A 20306-nucleotide genomic window follows, 5' to 3' on the forward strand; every position below is an offset into this window, starting at 1 on the left:
AGAAAAACTTAGAGAAATCTTAATTGTCTACAATTAAGATAACAGAGCAAAAACAACTGTAGAGACTATCTTTGGTTTTATTAGGTCTGGTCTTAGGGTGATACATTCATCAAAAAATCCAGAGCCAGACAATTCATCAGATAGAATCTTTTTGTAAAAATGAAATAGTAATTTAATTCAACAAGCATTTACTAAGTACCTACCATTTAAATAGCACTTTTGAGAAACCTAAAGGAAAAGGATCTATAAATCTATAAATTAAGAGAGGATTTTTCATCATAAGTCCTTCAGAGTTGTCTTGGATTGCTGCATTGCTAAGAATAGCTAAGTCCTTCACGACTGATCATCTTACAATATTGCTGTTACTTTGTACATAGTACATTTCTCTTTGCATTAACCCATACAAGTCTTTCCAGGTTTTTCTGAGAGCATCTTGCTCATCATTTCTTATGGTACAATAGTATTCCATCATAATCACATAGCACAGCTTGTTCAGCCATTCCTCATTTTCATTAAGGACAGCCCCTCAATTTCTAATTCTTTACCCCTAGAAAAGAGCTGCTATAAATATTTTTGTACAAATAGGCCTTTTCCTTTTAGTTTTTGTATCTCTTTTGGGATATAGACCTGTAAGTTGCATTGCTTGGTCAAAGGGTATGCATGGTTTTATAGCCCTTTGGGCATAGTTCCAAATTGCTCTATAGAATGGTTGAATCAGTTCATATTCCACCAACAGTGCATTAATATCTCATTTTTCCCACATCCCCTCCAACATTTGTCATTTACCTTTTCTGTCCTATTAGCTAACTAATAGATGTGATGTAGTACCTCAGAGTTGTTTTAATTTGCATTTCTCCAATCACTAGTGAGTTAGAGTATTTCTTCATATGGCTATAGATAGTTTTGATTACTTCATCTGAAAACTGATCATAACTTTTGATCATTTATCCATTGGGGAATGACTCTTATTTTCATAAATTTGATTCAGTTCCTCTATATGTTTAAGAAATAAGGCCTTTAACAGTTAAACTTGTTTCAAAATTTTTTTTCATGGTTACTCTTCCTAATTGTATTTCCCTCTATCCTATTCCCACCCCCATTTATTCTATTCTGTCTTCTTTCTCCTTATCCCTCTCCAAAAGTGTTTTGCTTCTAACAACTCCCTCTCCCAATCTACCCTCTACCACCACCCTCTGCCTTTTATCCCTTTCCTCTCCTAATTTCCTATAGGGTAAGATAGATTTCTATACCCAATTGGATGTATATGTTATCCCTGTCTTGAGCCAATTCTGATGAGTAAGTTTCACTCACTCCTCCTCACCTCTCTTCTCTTCCCCTCCAATGTGAAAGCTTTTTCTTGCCTCTTTTATATGAGATAATTTACCCCATTCTACCTCTTCCTTTCTCTTTCTCCCACTACATTCCTCTGTCATTGCTTAATTTTATTTTTTTAGATATCATATATATTTATAACACATCACATTCAATTCACACCTATGCCCTATGTCCATGTATACTCCTTTTAGCCACCCTAATAATAATGAGAAAAGTCTGATGAGTTACAAATATCATCTTACCATGTAGAAATATAAAGTTAGCCTTTTAAAGTCCCTTATGATTTCTCATTCCTCTTTACCTTTTCATTCTTCTCTTGGGTTTTGTATCTGAAAGTCAAATTTGTTATTCAGTTCTGGTCTTTTCATCAGGAATGCTTGAAAGTCTTATATGTCATTGAAGATTCATTTTTCCCCTGTAAGATTATACTCAGTTTTTCTGGGTAGGTGATTCTTGGTTGTAATCCTAGTTCCTTTGCCCTCAGAAATATCATATTCCAAGCCTTCTGATCCTTTAATGTAGAAACTGCTGAATCTTATGTTATCCTGACTGTGGCTCCACAATACTTGACTTGTTTCTTTCTGGCTACTTGCAATATTTTCTCCTTGATCTGGGAACTTTGGAATTTGACTATAATATTTCTGGCAGTTTCCATTTTGGGACCTCTTTCAGAAGATTATCAGTGGATTATTTCAATTTCTATTTTACCTTCTGGTTCTAGAATATTAGGGCAGTTTTCCTTGATAATTTCTTGGAAAATCATGTCTAGGCTCTTCATTTGAGCATGACTTTTCAGAAATCCAATAATTTTTAAATTATCTCTCCTGGATCCATTTTCCAGGTAAGTTCTTTTTTTTCCACTGAGATATTTCACAGTGACTTCTATTTTTTCCTTCTTTTGGTTTTGTTTTTATTGTTTCCTGATTTCACATAAAGTCATCAGCTTCCATTTTCTACATTATAATTTTTAAGCAATTATTTTCTTCAATGGAAAATAATTCAATGGGCCTCCTTTTCCATTTGGCCAATTCTGCTTCTTAAGGCATTCTCCTTCTCAATGAGTTTTTGGACCTCTTTTACCTTTTGACCCAGGCAACAAAACATTTTATTATTTCTTCAGTATTTTTTGTGTCTCCTTTATCAAGTTGTTGACTTGTTTTTCATGATTTTTTTGCATCACTTTCATTTCTCTTTCCAAGTTTTCTTCTTCCACTCTTGATTTTCAAAATCCCTTTTGAGATCTTCTATTGCTTGAGACCAATTCACATTTTTCTTGGAGGCTTTGAATGTAAGAGTTTTGACTTTGTTATCTTCTTCTGAGTGTGTGTTTTGCTTTTCCTTGTCACCATAGTAACTTTCTATGGTCAGAATGTTTTTCTGTTGTTTGCTCATTTTTCTCGACTATACTTGACTTTTTAACTCTTTGTTAAAGTAAGGCTCTCCTTCCAGGGTGGAGGGTGCACTGTCCCAAGTCTCAGGGGTTTGGTTCAAATGTTTTCAGAGACATTTCTAGGGACCTGTAAGTTTTCATTTCTTCCAAGGTAATATGATCTAAGGAGAGGTGTGTTTACTACTCTCTTGGCCTGTTCTCTGGTCTGTGAGTGACCACAAATATTCTTTTCTGCCCTGGAACTGTGAGGAGATTCCCCCCTCCACTGTGGTCACAAGCTCTGCTATATGAGTGCTTCTCTTTGCCTTGGGACTGCCATTAAGGACTATGACCTGGATCTGAGTATAGGTAAAGTAACAGAATCCTGCCTCTGTGCTAGCAAAAAGACTCCTGTAATCTCCTTCTGACCAGTTGTTTGAACTCTTTACTTTCTATGGTCTAAAAGCTCTAAAATCAGCCACTGCTGATGAGGATTCAGTCACTCCGAAGACTTCCTCCTGGTTTGCTGTGGCTGAGGCTGTGCTGGCGTGTCCTGTGCTAGACTGTGCTCTATTCTCACCCAGGTGTGACACACCTTTCCTGCTAATCTTCTAAGTTACCTTTGGTGTCTGTGGACTGACTGCTGCTCACTCACTCACTCACTCACTCACTGCTGCCAGTGGTTCAGTCACCCCAAACATTCATTTTTAGAATTTTTGAGTTTCAAATTGTATCTGTTCTTCTCTCCCCTCTCCCCTCAATGAGAAGGCAAGCAATTTGATGCAGATTATACATGTATAGTCATGCAAAACATATTTCCATGTTAGTTCTGTTGTAAAGGAAAACACAGACAAACTCTCTGGAGATGGATAGCATTTTCCAGAAGTCCTTCAGAATTGTTGGATCATTCTATTGCTGAGAATAACTAAGTTATTCACTGTTGATCATCATATAATATTGCTTTGATTATGTGCAGTATTCTACTAGTTCTGCTCATTTCACAACGCATCAGGTCCTTTTCCTTTTTGTTTTTTATCTTTATTGGGATATGATATTGCTGGATCAGTGGGTATACATGATTTTATAGCCCTTTTGGCATTGTTCCAAATTGCTCTACAGAATCGTTGAATTCAGCATACTACTTTACCTTCAGTACATTAGTTTCTCAATTTTCCCACATCCCCTCCAACATTTGTTATTTTCCCTTTCCTATCATATTAGCCAGTCTGACAGTTGTGGTGTGTTGCTCAGAATTGTTTTAATTTGCATTTCTCTAATCATTAGTAATATAGAGTATTTTTTCATGACCATAGATAACTTTGATTTCTTCATCTGAAAACTGTTTGTTCATATCTTTTAACTATCAGTTGAGGAATGGCTTTTATTTCTGCAAATTTGACTTGGTTCTTTACATATTTGAGAAATGAGGTCTTTATCAAAGAAACTTGCTGTAAAATTCTTTTCACCATTATGATTACTATGTATTTCTCTCCATCCTATTTTCCTCACTTACCTTACTCTCTCTCTCCTTTCACCCTGTCCATTCTCAAAAGTGTTTTACTTCTGACCTCCCCCAATCTACACTTCCTTCTATCAGCCTCTACCATCCCTTCTTATTTCCTTCCTTTCTTACTTTCCATTATGGTAAGATAGATATCTATACCCAACTGAGTATGTTATTCCCTCTTTGAGTCAATTCTTATAAGGTTCACACAGTGCCCCTTGCTCCATCTCATCTCCCAACTCTTAAGTCTTAGATGATTTTTGGATTGGTAGTAAGCAAAAAGTTAATCACCCCAAAGCTAGTCTGGTGTTGTACCTTTCCATTTTATCTAAAAAAGTCCTTTTTTTACAGACAGATATGAACCATAACCTGCCTAAACCTTTTCAGTTTGATGGAACCTGCCAGAATATACATTTCACTAGCATAGTTTTTTCATTTTTTTCACCTCCACAGTATGATGAGTCCTCAAAGTAGGACTTTAGAGGAAGTTGGGTATTATATATTCCTTTAATACAATAGTGATAATAGAGATAATTCATGGCTGACGAATTTCAGTGGTGACTTTTCGTATCTTCACTGTTCTGATTTGGATGTTAAATGTTAATTAGTTGAGAGTAAACTATTTACCTAAATTTCAACCTGGTACAAAATAAAGGTCAAAGCCAAAAAATACAGATGATCAATTCAGGCAAGGATAATGTAATCAATTTTATTTTTTTCCTCCTTCACACAAAATATTTCAGTGGAAAATTAAATTTAACATGTCATTTGAACTTTTGCAGTTTCTAGTTCTTCATTGTTCAGAATGTGAAAAAGAGAGTCGACTTTTTTTTCATTTTAACTGAGTTAGTCACAATATTTTGCTGTTCTGGATGAACTGGTGACTATAGGACAGCTCTGAATTTTTCCAAGTGTCACTTTTTCTCACTTGGTTCCATCTGTACCTTAAAACATTTATGAGACAACTGGCCAGGATTAGCTATATATTTTGTGTTTCTGAAACAGAGTTAAGCTGCATAAACCGAAAAACACTGCTTTCATTTGTACAGTGCCCTAATCATTTGAACAAGAAAGCTAGAACTTAGACTTACGTTTCTCATTTGACTTCTATAGGACTCTTTAAGTTAAATTCTGCAGGATTCTTGTTCTATTTATCATTTTGAAGAAAGAAGTAAAATTACAAAAAATATCACTACTGTTTAATGTTTAGCAATTATTTTGATTTTGTCTTTGACTATTTTATTTAGTTTAAAAAGACTGTATAAAAATAGCTATGCCAAAGAAAAATATCAGATCATTGCCATGAAATAAGATTCTTTACCTTCTACATGTATCTTCATTTGCTGTAAGTTATTCATTGTAATTTTCTTTTGTAGATCATTCCCGAGAAGTCTTGGAGCAGTTAGTGGGCCCAAACAAAATCAAACAAGTGACATGGACTGTTTATTGATGCTTATTAAAACTACAATGATTTTTGCCATTTTTCCTGGAAATGACTGGAAATTTCCTGGAGACTGACTTTCCATTTTTATTTAAGCATGCCATATTGATTTATTGTCTTTTTTTAAACTATCAGTCTCAAAATGACTAGTTATCTCTGTGAATATGCTAAATTTTTGCTTTGATGGTAAAACTCCTCCAAAATGCAAATACTGTTGTTGCCATTTCTGTTTTTCTCTAGGGCGTCATTGTTTTTTAAATGTCATTGCTATTGTGACTATGGCCTTTCTCATACTTTGGGATTTTGTATTTTTTTACACATTAAAACCCTATGTGAAATATGTATAGACTTAAAATGAGAGATTTTCCCTGCTGCTTCTCTTTCTTACCTAAATATTTGATGAATGACCACTAGGAGAATAAATTAAACCCATTTAATTAATTAAATCTTTCCTAATTCTCACCTTTCTAATGGTAAGAGTCCACTTGCTTTGGCAACTCTGATTATAGACCCTTAAAATTTCCTTTTGAACTGGTTCTTCAGCCAAACAGGAAACAAGCATTTTAGTAATAACTACATCATTCATGACATCAAATTCCCTGTCATTCAGCAGAGAAGTGTGATATCAGTTTGGTTTTATCTCTGTCCTATGACCTGATTAATTCAGTCTGTCTTGGCTTTCTTCCTTAGATTGTTGTTCATTTTCTTAGAGCTGATGAAAACATTTTTTTAAAAATGGAGATACTTGAAATAAAATTATTACAATTAGGCTCTGAATGAATGAACTAATACTGCAAAGATTTCTGATCTGCTTCATGTTTACTTTTCTAGAACGTAGACAATACCTTATTTTGTCTCCTTATTGAGAGATATTTTAGACCCTTATTTGAGAAGGAATAAGGTAGAGAAGCTCTGTAAGATTATCTCAGAAAACAAATTGATGCAGCTGTTTATAGCAGTAGAAGCAACTGTCCAGAGTACAGGAAAGGTAAAAGTGTGTAAGGAGAAGATTCTGAGACAGTGGTGATTGACCTTCCATCCTAGCATACTTAATCCTACAAGAATTTGAGCATTATTCAACAGATGAATTGCTATTTGAATTGCTATATGAATTGCTAAACCTAATTTACCAAAAATTTACCAAAAACAACAACCCTAGGAAGGAAAAGAAAAACTAAATGACCCCATGATTTAGGAGGAAATTTGAACTTAGGTTGGACTTATTTTTCAATATTATCAATGCTATACAATCCAAGTTTCCAGAATTATGGCTCTTGATGACAAGTTATCTTTTGCCTGTTTTTTTTTTTTTACTCCATTAATACAGAACAGAAGTGAACTCACTAAACTAAGCTACTGAGGAAAGTGAACTGAATTCACTGTTTTAGCTACAGAACTAAAACTTAAAGGTTTAAAGTGTTTCCTGTTTGAAGTGATTCCCTTTTACTTAGAAATTTATTTTGGGCCACCTCACATTCAGAAAGAGACCTTTTTCTTTCCAGAGAAAAAGGTAAGCCTTACCACTAACAAATAATATTCAGCTATAAATAAGAAATGTCATTATATAGTCATATACTGAAAATCTACAGTTTCCAGATAATAAAATTTAAATCTTATGTCTCTTTAAATTGAAGTATGTAGATCATATGTGATCACAAATCTTTTCTCAGCTATTCAGGGATTGAAAAGGCATTATGAACTAATTTATCCTAGTGACCTGAAAGTGGGACTCTATATGTATGCATGTTTAGATAAGCATTTTTCCTTAAGAAAGAGGCTTTATGGAATTCTGTTCTTTAAACATAAAACTTTTGTAATATGTCAAGACCTTTCCTGTTTCACTTAACTATAAAATATTATAAAAGATTGTATGTCAGGGCTGGGGGAGAGGTTGAGTGGAGAGAGTTGGAAGTATATGGTACAAAGTTGTAATACCTGTTTTAGTGGAGAGGATTTATATTCAGCATTATATATTCACCACTGGTTACTTTATAAATCCTATTTGTTGACATTGTGCATATGTGACCATTACAAAAATAATATCCTTGTACAAATGTTTAAAATGGGTAGGTGTTTTTCCTTAGCTTGATAGTGTTCTGAAAGTTAAACACAATAAAATTTAATGTCAAATATACAGCAAATTACAGCATTTTATTGTTAGGTAATTTGCGTTACCACTTCTAAGCAATTAAAATCATTCACAAGATACTGTACACTTTTGAAAGGAACATGCAAGATATTTGGGTATAATTTTATAAATTTTTTTCCCTAAAGTTGTCTGAGCCCTATAGCTTTGTAATCTAGTTTTCCAGGAAAATTAATGATCATTTTATTCATTCAAAAATTGTTTTATACTTTATTGATAGGATATTACAATTAGGGTGGAAGATTAAGTACCTTACAGTTAACAAAATCAGATCTTTTTGGGCAGGGAAAGCACTATGAAGAATTACTGACCCTAACTCAACAGTGCCTCTTTTTCTACTACCAGAAACACCAAAAATTACCATATTTTTAAAACATGCCAATTCAGGTGTTTCTTTTCACAGTTATACTCCATTCTCATCAGCAATGCTATTACATTTTACTATGGCTATTTGAGCTTTTATGCCACATCTGCATTATACTTTAAACTCTCATGAACAAAACCTATGCCTCTGGCTTTTGACTCCTCTTGTTTGAACTGCCAGTTTGGTTTTCCAATTTCCAGTCCTTTTATTATCAAACTGGCCACATTACCTTCATTCCCTATGAGGTTTCTCAGTGACTTTCTTTGGCAAACACTCAGAACTAGACGACAGCCTCGACCTCATACTGGACCATATACTGCAATGAAACCTAAACAGATTGCTCTGTCAATGTTATTCCAACCTGATCAATGCACTTAAGTCATGATAAATTTACTAATCAAAAATAATGCAATGATAATTCTGAAATTCATTTTTCATTTGATTTTCAGTTTCTCATTCTCTTCCTCCCCCCAAACCTTCCCTCGACCATGAGAAGGCAAAAAATGCAAAACCCATTAAAAATATGAAATCCTGGAAAACAAAGTTCCACATTAGCCATATTCTGAAAAATAAAAAAAGAAATTGAAATAGAAAAAAAAAATATGCTTCAAACTGCACTCTGATCCATGAGTATCTGGAAATAGATAGAATGAGGTTTTTGGAACTCTGATGAGTCATTGTATCGATCAGTTACTAAGTCTTTCACAACTGATAATCTTTATAATACTTTTGTTAATGTGTAAATGGATTTAGTTCTCACTTCATTTTGTATCAGTTCATACCAGTCTTCCCAGGTCATTTTAAAACAGACCCCTTCATCATTTCTTATATCAATAATATTCCTTCACATTCATATAACATAACTTCTTTGGCCATTCCTCAATTGATAGGCATCCCCTCAGTTTCGAATTCTTTGCCACCATGAAAAGAGCTATTTTTTTTAAATATATAGATCTTTTTCCTTTTATTTCTTTGGGGTACAGACAGTATTGGTGGGTCAAGGAGTGTACACAGTTTAATAAGTTTGGGGACATAGTTCCAAATTACTTCCAGAATGGTTGGACTAATTTACAGCTCCATCAACAGTATGGTGATATGCCTATATTTCCACATTCCTTCTAGCTTTTGTCATTTTCCTTTTCTGCCTTCTTAGCCATTCTGATGGGTGTGAAGTGGCACCTCAGAATTGTTTTAATTTACATTTCTCCATTTATTAGTCACTTACAGCACTTTTTCATATGCCTATTGATAGCTTTGATTTCTTCCTCTGAAAACTACCTGTTCATATCCTTTGACAATTTTTCAGTTGGGGAATGGCTCTTATTCTTAGTTCCATATATGCATTTGAGAAACCTGACCTTGATTAGAGAAACTTGATGCAAAGATTTTTTTGTCAGTTTCCTGTTTTTCTTCTAATTTTAACTACATTGATATTTTTTTGTGCAAAACCTGTTCAATTTTCTCTGATTAAAATTATTTTCCCCATGAAACTTTGTTTCGTTTGGTCATAAACTCTTCTCCTTTCCATAGATGTGATTTCTTGCATACTAATTTGTTATATTATCCTTTATGACTAAACCACATATCCATTTCAAGCTTATTTTGGTATATGGGGTGAGAATTCTATGCCCTTTTGTAGTCTCAGTAGCAAACTACCTATATGTGTATGCTCTGGAAGCTCTTATTTCTTTTCAATAAATTCTTTATTATTTCTGGGACTGTCTCACAGGGGTTCATTTCAACCCAACAGGAAAGATAATGACTTCAGCTTTGGATATGTTGAATTGAAGATGCCTACAAGACATCCAGTTCAAGATGTCTAGTGGGCAATTGGAAATACAACACTAGAGGTCAACTGAGAGGTTAGATTTGAGAATCATTGATGTAGAGTTAACTGAATCCATGGCAGAAGATAAAATCACCAAATAAACTATTAGAGATGAAGAAGAGAAAAGGGCTCGGGATGGAACTCTGTGGAATATACATAGTTATCAAGTGTGACCTTGTGCGGAAACTGAGGAGATTCTCCCTAGCCCCTTGCATGACTGCCACATGACCTGACATAAGGAATGTAACTTAAAGTTGATATGTGTAACTGGGAGTGCCAAAATAAGCAGCACATAAATATTGGAAGAATTAACGAACCAGTAGCAGAATGAAAAGACCCTTATCTTAAGAGTCATAAAACTCCTTAAGGGAGGAAGAGTCTGTGTTCAAGGATTTAGCCAGTCCTGGGGCACATTCATCAAAGCAGAGAACTGGAACTTTGGCCAAGGTTCCTTCTTTGATCTCTCTGTTCTAATGGTCACCTTTTCCCTGAAGCTACATGTATAAAGGGACTGAGTGGGAGAAAGATCTTTGGAGGTCTTTGCTTCAGATGCAGGGATACCTGCTTCTGTCAAGTCAATTTACCCTGTCAGGACCTTTGCCAACTACTTCCCCCCTTTCAGCCTCCCCCATCGCCAAAGTGATGGAGCTCAGTCTTGGCTAGTGATGTATTTCTTCTCTTTTTCGATTCTGTCTTAACTATTGTTTATTAGATTATATGTATACATTTGCTGACTTTCACTATCATTAAATAAACTTAGTTGCCTGGTAAGCTTGTTTGAATGTGTGCTATTTTATCTTAAGATCTGAACCTAGAGTGAAAATACTGCACAGTCCATAATCCCTTTCAATTACAGACCTCAATGCAGATTTAGCATAGGAGACTAAGGAGTGGAGTGAGCAGTGTCACTAAAACCCAGAGAAAAGAAAGCAACAAGGACAAAAGGGTGATTTGATCATGTCAAAGGCTGCAAGAAGCAGCTTTCCTGTTAGGAAGGAGGAAGACTGAGAAAAGGCCATTAGATTTACACTTAAGAGATCATTAGCAACTTAGGAGAGAACAACTTCAGATGGAATAAAGTCAGAAGCCAGACTGTAGAGAGTTATGCAGAGAGATGAAAGGAGTCTACAAGGGTAAGGTGAGAAAGGAGAGCTGCTTTTTTTTTTCTTTTTTCCTTTCTCTGGGAGAGAATAAAGGGAAACATATTAGGAAATGTAGGTAATATAAAAATGAAAAATACCATTAAAATGATTTATTAACTCTGAAAACTCCAATTTATAAGTATAATTTTTCATTTCAAAATAATATTAACAATCAGGAAAAAGAACTATTACATAATTGCCATGAATGGAAATGAAAGTATATAAAAAAAGAATATTCCTCACAGATCTTTAAAGTTACCTCTCTTCAAAACAAGATTCATAAATTGCTTACTGATAGAGAAGTGGTGTATATGAAGGTAACAGTCAATGTATATGTATGTATGTGTGTGTATCCCTTTGGAAAGTAAATTGAGAACTCAGAATTGTAAATTCCAGACAGTGCTTGTGGTCAGACTATTGTTTCCTTCCTTAGTGAGCTCTGGAAGTGAATATGTTACTATCTTCTGTAAGTGATTCTGAATGTTATGTCCGCAGAATTGTGGTCTCCCCGGATCACCAATCAGCACTTTTGTTCCATGAGTCCAAATGGATTTCCTCAACCACTGAAGAAGTCTATCTGAAAGGTCTTCATCATAAAACATATCTCCTAGGACTATGAGTTCCCACTTATCTGGTTCTGAGTCCAAGATGTTTTTAGTTAAAATGGGAAGGGGGTCCAGTTTATTTAATTTGCAGTTCAACAAAGTAGCCACACCTGCAACTAAGAAAAAATATAGTTAGTTGTTAAGTACCATGCAATTTTAATTCTTCATCACATTATTCTACTTAGGAATAGCCAAGTCATTTGAACATTCAGACAACCTACTTAAATTGTGTTTCCCTTTTGGTTCCAAGTAGTTTTAATAGGTAAAAAGATTGAGTGGTTGCTAACAGATCCTTCTTGTGGCCTATTTACAATGTTTAATTGAATGTACTTCATAACTTGTTCAGTGATAATTCCATTATGAATGGTTAATTACTACTATCTTTCCTCTTCAGGGGCATTTCTATATTTAAGGAAGGTAAATCTCTACATAATTATTAAGCCATACACTCTTGCAGACTATTTCCTCTCATTTTGTTGTGAGCAAAGACCCTTCTGTGTGAACCAGCTATGGTCACTATGATGTATGTATGTCTCAATGTGTGTGAAACAAGAAGGGAAGTAAGAGAGGACATGGGGAAGAGAAGAAGAGTAGGTGGAGATTCTGGATTTCTAGGTTCTAGAAGTTTTAGTAGAGCAGAAGAGACCTGAGCTTATACATGAGGGAGAGGAAAAAGTAAAACCAGAGACTCAGGTCACCCAAGTAAAATTTCAGCAGCTTTAGTTTTTTTCTGTACCTACTGGTATACAGATCTTTAAAGTAACCTGTTTTCAAAACAAGATTCACAAATTGCTAACTGACAGAGAAGTAGGGTATATGAAGGTAACATTCTATGTGTGTGGCTAGCTAGGGGCAGTGGGTCTGCAGTTCAGTGAGGCCTGTGATTGAGTTTTGGGGGGCTGCAGTGTGGTTAAAGCTGGATTGTATAGTGAAATCTGGACATGCCTGTTGTTCCATGAAGTACGTATAGGTTTTTCTGTATGCAATGTGGATAATCACATGAGCAATTCTACCTTAATGGGGTTCCCCTCCCGCATTACCTAATCCCTTAAAAAAGTCCTCCCCATTACCTACCAGTGTTGGGTAACCTGTAGCCACATGTAGACTATATAGGTCCTTGGGTGTAGCCTTTTGACTGAGTCCAATTTTTACAGAAGAAATCCTTTTATCACCCCTGATCCTTTATCAACCCCTTTCTGCCTTTTTAATATTATAATTTCTGTTGTGTAATCAGCATCATTACACTATAAAATTGTCTGTCTTCTCTTGCTAAGTTGCTGATTCCTCTTGGAACTCACCCTGTTGGAGGCATCATTCCCAATAAATGCCTATACTTGGATTAAAGGTGGTCTGACTCTGAATTCTTTGAGGCACACAACAAACCATAAAACCACAACAGAAGTAACTAGTAACTTATCTCACCCCAGAACTACACAAAAGTCCACCCAGAAGCCCCTGGGCAGTAAGAACGGAGATGAACAGCAAATTGTTTAGCTCAACTAAACAATATGGCAGCTTCTCATCATGACCAGATATGGATTAGAGGGACTTGTTACCTACAAGGCTCTATGTACTGAATTAGTAAGAGTAAAGGGATCCTCCAGGAAAGTCCCACTGTAGTTGGAAACTAGTAGTTGGAAACACAGTAGTTGGAAAACCAGGGACCTTGAAAGTGACTGAGGATGTGTAGCTGCCACACCAAGATATCCCAAACCCAGGCTCCAATGTTCCCACAATACTAGATTGAAATGCCATACATCCATGAAGATCTAGCACTCTCAACCTCAAAGATCCAAAGGGGATTTAGCCTGTGGAATTGGAGGTCATCAAAGTGATTTATGTGAAGACCAAGCAGGGTCAACTCCCACTCCCAATTGCAGCAGAAAAAGAGACCCTAGCCAGGGCACAAAGATCCAATTCAGTAACTGAGACTAGAGAAACAATTAAAAAGGAGAAAATGAATACCATAAATAATTATAGATCCCAATATCCTGAAAATTCTAACTCAGCACAAGAGAATAACTTCATGATAACTGCAAACAGTGATTCAAAGGATAATTTCCACACTGATAACATGAGTATCTTCAAGAAAGGAAGCAAGAAAAAGAATATCAGAACAGAAAGTGGTAAATCATTTTAAAAAATAGTTTCTTACTGATGCTATCTTAATTTTTACATTAGCTGTAATTACATTTACATTAATTTTTACATCTAGCTATCCCCCTTTATCCTTCTCCCAGAAAGCTATATCTAATAACAATTTTTTTAAAGAGGGAAAAGGAGAAAATTAATTAAAATTGACATACTGAAAAAAAATCTGTTATTATTGCAGTGTTCCAAATTCATAGACCCCAAGCTCTGCAAAGGAGGAAGGAGTATGTCATCTTATATCTCATCTTTCGGGCCACACTTGTACTTTATACTTTGACAACATTCAGGTTCATTCCAGTCACAATGCTGTAATCATTGGATATATTGTTTTTCTGGTCCTCCTTAGAAAGTGGCAGGCTTTACTCAAATAAGAACTCTCTGAAAGCTAGAAGTCATTGATTCCATGGGGCAGCAAGAAATATGAGAACAAAAATCAAAAGATTCTTTTTAAATCAAAGAAAGTGGGGGACAGAGCCAAGATGGCGGAGTAGAAAGACACATATACTCTAGTGCTTCCCCCACAGCCCACAAAATACCTGTAAAAAATGACTCTCAACAAATGCTAGAGCAGCAGAAGCCACAGAACAACAGAGTGAAAGAGGTTTCCAGTCAAAGGTAACCTGGAAGGCCAAGAGGAAAGGTCTATCTCACAGGATGCTGAGCGGAGTGGAGCCCAGCCCTGGCCATGTGGCCCTGGGAGGAACACGAACTGAACAGACCTCTGGGGCAGAGTTCCCAGCAGGGAGGGTCCCAGATCCCTCAACCCACAAGCAACAAAGCAAGTTCCAAAGGCCAGTGTGGGAGGGCTTTCCGAGCAGAGTGAGAGGGGAACAGGGTTCCTCCAGCAATAGTCCCAGGCGGTGGTGGAAGCAGCAGCAGGCTGCAGGCAGCTACTGTGACCAGAAAGCAACCTGGGTCCATTGTCCAGGCAGCTCAGCTTAAAGCCTCTGGTGGTAGGGAACTGCTGATCTAAACCTCAGCCCTCAGTGACAGCCCCACTCCTACTCAAAGCCCCAAGGAATCAAGCAGCTGAGTGGAATCTCAGCCTTGAACATGGTACTGGAGAGAGGAAGGACAATAGGACCCTCCTCTTGACAAAGGATTCAAAAGTCAAGTAACTGGCTGGGAAAATGCCCAAAAAAGGGAAAAAAAATAAGACTACAGAAGGTTACTTTCTTGGTGAACAGGTGTCTTCTCCCATACTTTCAGATGAGGAAGAACAAGGCACACTGTCACATGAAGTCAAGGCCTCTGCCTCCAGTGCCTCCAAAGTGAACATAAAATGGGTTCAGGCAATAGAAGAGCTTGAAAAGCAAGTTAGCAGTTTGCTAAAGGAGAATCAAAAAAATGCTGAGGAAAATAACACCTTTAAAAAGAGGCTAACTCAAATGGAAAAAGAGGTCCAAAAAGCCAATGAGGAGAAGAAGGCTTTAAAAAGCAGAATTAGCCAAATGGAAAAGAAGGTTCAAAAGCTCACTGAACAAAATAGTTCTTTAAAAGACAGAATTGAGTTCAGGGAAGCTAATGACTATGACATAAACCAAGCAATTAAAAAAAGAAAACCAAAAGTTTGAAAAAATAGAAGATAATGTGAAACATCTCACTGGAAAAACAACTGACCTGAAAAATAGATCCAGGAGAGACAATTTAAAAATTATGGAACTACCTGAAAGTCATGATCAAAAAAAGAGCCTAGACATTTTCTTCCATGAAATTATCAAGGAAAACTGTCCTGATATTCTAGAATCAGAGGGCAAAATAAATATTGAAAGAATCCATTGTGGATCACTTCCTGAAAGAGACCTGAAAAGAGAAACTCCTAGGAATACTGTGGCCAAATTTCAGAGTTACCAGGTCAAAGAGAAAATACTGCAAGTAGCTAGAAAGAAACAATTTTAGTATCGTGGAAATACAATCAGAATAACACAGGATCTGGCAGTTTCAACATTAAGGGATCGAAGGGCTTGGAAAAGGATATTCCAGAAGTCAAAGGAACTGGGATTAAAACCAAGAATCACCTACCCAGCAAAACTAAGTATAATACTTCAAGGGAATAAATGGTCATTCAATGATATAGAGGACTTTCAAGCATTCATGATGAAAAGACCAAAACTGAAGAGAAAATTTGACTTTCAAACACAAGAATCAAGAGAAGCATGAAAAGGTAAACAGGAAAGAGAAATCATAAAAGACTTTCTAAAGCTGAGCTGTTTACATTCCTGCATGGAAAGATAATATTTGTAACTCTTGAGACTTTTCTCAGTATTTGGGTAGGTGGAAGGATTGTACACACACATACATATGCACACACACGTAGACAGAGAGTACAGGTTGAGTTGAATCAGAAGAGATGATAGCCATAAGAAAATAAAATAAAATAAAAATTAAGGGGTGAGGGAGGAAAATATTGGGAGGAGAAAGGGAATGGGGCAGGCTATAACTCATAAAAGAGATAAGAAAAATCTTGTTCAGTGGAGGAGAAAAGGGAGAAGGTGAGAGGGGAAAAATGAAGCTACTCTCTCCACATGTGGCTGAAGAAGGGAATAACATGCTCACTAAATTTGATATGAAAATCTATCTTACACCACAGGAAAGTAGGGGAGGAGGAGACAAGTGGAGTGAGGGGAATGACAGAAGGGAGGGCAAATGGGAGAAAGGAGTAATGAAATAAATACTTTTGGGAGGGGACAAGGTCAAATGAGGGAATAAAAAAATAAGGGGGGATAGGGTAGGATAGAGGGCAATATAGTTAGTATTATACGACATGATTATTATGGAAGTCTTTTGCAAAATGACACATATTTAGTCTGCATCGAATTGCTCACCTTCTCAGTGGGGATGGGGAGGGAGGGAGGGAGGGAGAGAAGCTGGAATTCAAAGTATTAGAAACGAATGTTGAGAATTATTACATATAACTGGGAAATAAGAAACACACGTAATGGGGTATAGAAATTTATCTTGCCCTACAAGACAGAAGATGGGGATAAGGGAAGGGTGGGGTGTGATAGAAGGGAGGGTACACTGAAGGAAGGGGTAATCAGAATGCAAGGTATTGGGGGTCGGGGGAAGGGGAGAGATCGGGAGAAAAACTGGACATGTTATAAAGTGATATAAAAGCAATTAGTATTAAAACAATTGACTGAATTAATTACTGAAACTAAATCAGAGACATCTTTAGTTTGGGGGAAAGAATTTTAGTCTAAGTTTCCTAGAGGCAGGTAATCTCAGGTAAAATTTAGCATTGATGGAAAAGTTAAGGCTTTAATGGTAAATTTGATTTTATGACTGTTATTTAATCAGGAACTAGAACATGTATAGAAAGGCATGCAAGCCACTTAAGACTTGCCTCAAAAGATGTTCCTTAGCCAATGTGAAATTATAGTCATATCTGGAACCTGGTTATTGGAACTTGCTATTTTAAGATTCTATGGGACTATTAACTTCTGAGTCTAACTCCAGGTATGGATAGCAAGAAAGGTGGTCTGAGCCTCCAATCCATGATGCCAGTAAGCCTGTGAGATGCTAGTATGAACTGCAAAAGGTGATCTCATGGGAAGAGTGGGAGAGCGGCTATTCAGCCTGGGCTGAGGTAGGATTCTCCTGACTCAATTTCCCCACTGACACCTGGCAGACTTTAAGCCTGACTGAATGCAAGTTGACAATCTACTCCTGTCTGGAATTGACATGAAGTTGGGGAGATATTGTATCCCTGCAATGTTCCTACTCTTGGTGTCAATTTCCTATAGTCAAAAGGTTTGCAAGCTTAATACCAGACCTATTAAATTATAGAGTGTTGGTAGGGGAACATCCGAGGTTAAGTCTAAAATTAAGATATTAGGCTTAGGACTTTAAACCAACAACAATAAGTTAGGATCCTTTAAATTCTTAGTAAAAGTGTGGAGACAATTAGGTCAAGGGCTTGTGAAGTTAGCATACATAGTTATTATTTGTGTCTCAGTTGGTTAATGTTAAAAAAAAAACAAAACTTCGTTTGTCTATACTGCAAATGCTTTAAAAGAAGTATCACCTGCCCAAAACTTGGAATTGTTTTATGTGATATGAACTGCGCTAAAAAATAAAAATAAATAAATAAATAAATCGGAGAAAGTGTATGGTATCTGACATGGAAAACAACTGACCTTGAAAATTAGCTCAAGGAAAGATAATTTAAGAATTACTAGACTTTCTCAAAATCACAATTTTTAAAAAGACCTGAACACTGTATTTCAAAATAAAAACTGCCAGATCTATTAGAAACAGAGAGCAAAATAAAGATAGAATCTATTGATCACCTCCTGAAAAGAATCCCCAAAAGAAAAAGCCCCAGGAATGTCATAGCCAAAATCCAAAGCTGGTATGTCAAAGAAAAAATACTGTAAGCATCCAGAAAGGAATTAAAATGCCAATGAAACATAGTCAGGATCACACAAAACCTGCCAGCTTATACATAAACTAGAGGAAATCTTAGGATATTACAAAGGGCAAAAGATATAGGCTTCCAACAACAGCAGGAGAATAAAAACAGTTCCTAGTGAGTCGCTACCTATGGGAGACATAGATGATCAGTGTAAAGGCCTGAAGTCTCCAATATCCTACTGGGACCTATTGCAACAAGAAACGCCATCAACCTCCAGATGATGACTGACTTAAAGAAGGAAACAAGGCCATGCCTTCACTGAGCCATAAGAAGATACAGGCAGACACCAGAAAGTGAGGCAAAGAGTGGGCCCTAGTCCCAGCTCTGGATCCAGTTCACTTCCCCATTTTTTCAAATATAACATCCTACACTATGGCAAGGCAGTGGCAATGGCATCTGTACTTCAACCAATCCAAGAGTGAGAGAGTGGAGCCCAACCCTAGCACAAAATTCCAATCCAGGAGAGCTGGAAACATGAGTATATGGAAGACAACTCAGAATCTGTGACTGAGGGAGCTTAGTGGCCTTCAGTTCAACTAGAAGACAAAAGGAATCTCCACTATAACATATCTGACAAGTGGTCAACCAGCCTCTGCTCAAACACCTTCACAGGGGAACCGATCACCTTTTAACACAGTCCATTCAACTTCTGTACAGTTCTGATTGATAGTTTTTCCTGGCATATAGCCTAAATTTCCCGCTGTGAAATTTCATACCCATTGTTTCTGTTTCTGCTCTCTGGGAACAAAGAGAAAAAAGCCTAATTCTTCCATCTCATTATAGCCCTTCATAGCCTTAAAGTCAATTATTTTGTACTCCCATAATATTTTGTATTATCTTCTTCAGGTTAAATATACCCAGTTCTTCCAATCAATCACTCCACGACATGGACTCAAAGCCACTTAGCATCCTGTTGCCCTCCCTTGTCTACTCTCCTATCACTGTCCTTATTAAACTATGGTTCCTAGATCTGAACATAATATTCCAGATGAGGTATGACAAGCCAGAGTAAAGGGAGGCCATCATCTTCCTTTCAATACAGTTCAAGGTTGCATTAGCTCTTTTGATTGCCATATCCTACTGCTGACTTATACTGAGCTATTACTAAAACACCCACATCTTTTTCAAAACAACTGCAGTCTACATAACTATGCCTTCTCCATCTTGTACTCTGAAGCCAAATTTCTGTACCCAAGTGTAAGACTTTATATTTATCCCTATTGAATTCCTTTGTATTAGGTTCAGTTCAATGTTTAGAGTATGAAGAAGTACTCTTTGAGTCTTCTGACCTTCTCTTCCAGGAGGGAGATCAGCTGATACTTGAAAAACAGATAAGTTACCCTTAGGGTTAGGTATTAGGCAGCTGTTCACAAAAAAATATAATTTTTTAGTACCTTGACAACTCTACTCAACCTCCTCTTATTCTTCACAACTCCACAGCCATACCCACGTCCCCTTCAGCCTTATGCTTAGTTTTAGATTAATATGCTTGCACATTATTTATTCCTATGATTTCTAGTGTTTTTAACATAATACTAATCCTAATATACTTTGCTTTGTATATATTTGCTTGCATACTGTTTTCCTCATTAGATTTTAAGTTCCTTCAGAGCAGGGACTGTCTTTTACCTCTTTTTGCATCCCAGTGCTTTATATAGTGCCTACTTATTTTTTTTTTTAATTTATTTATTTATTTCACTTTTAACATTCATTTTCACATAATTTTTGGGCTCCAAATTTTCTCCCCCCTTGTCACCTCCCCCCACCCCAAAACACCGAGCATTCCAATTGCCCCCATCACCACTCCGCTCTCTCCTCCATCATTCCTCTCTGCCCTTGTCTCCATCCTCTCGTCTGTCCTGTTGGGCCAAATAACTTTCTATACCCCTTTACCTGTATTTCTTATTTCCTAGCGGCAAGAACAGTACTTGACAGTTATTCCTAAAACTTTGAGTTCCAACTTCTTTTCCTCCCTCCCTCCCCACCCCCTCCCTTTGGAAGGCA

The 20306-nt window shown here is 36.6% G+C and overlaps 2 protein-coding genes across 18 annotated transcripts in view; one reads left to right on the forward strand and one right to left on the reverse strand.

The window, feature by feature from the left end:
- AMN1 (antagonist of mitotic exit network 1 homolog) overlaps nucleotides 1-9875 on the forward strand; it is a 59919-nt gene extending 50044 nt beyond the window's left edge. For all 10 annotated transcript variants that reach the window (XM_072654386.1, XM_072654387.1, XM_072654388.1 and 7 more), the window contains one exon: nucleotides 5585-9875. In XM_072654386.1, the coding sequence (XP_072510487.1) occupies nucleotides 5585-5658 (74 nt within the window). In that variant the 3' untranslated portion in view covers nucleotides 5659-9875. The remainder of the gene's footprint in view (nucleotides 1-5584) is intronic.
- Nucleotides 9876-11224: 1349 nt separating this feature from the next.
- Nucleotides 11225-20306, reverse strand: part of ETFBKMT (electron transfer flavoprotein subunit beta lysine methyltransferase) — a 69751-nt gene continuing 60669 nt past the window's right edge. For all 8 annotated transcript variants that reach the window (XM_072654381.1, XM_072654377.1, XM_072654379.1 and 5 more), the window contains one exon: nucleotides 11225-11850. In XM_072654381.1, coding sequence (XP_072510482.1) covers nucleotides 11507-11850 — 344 coding nt within the window. In that variant the 3' untranslated portion in view covers nucleotides 11225-11506. The remainder of the gene's footprint in view (nucleotides 11851-20306) is intronic.

This window comes from Notamacropus eugenii, chromosome 3 (genome assembly GCF_028372415.1).
Source record: "Notamacropus eugenii isolate mMacEug1 chromosome 3, mMacEug1.pri_v2, whole genome shotgun sequence".
Lineage (NCBI taxonomy): Eukaryota > Metazoa > Chordata > Mammalia > Diprotodontia > Macropodidae > Notamacropus > Notamacropus eugenii.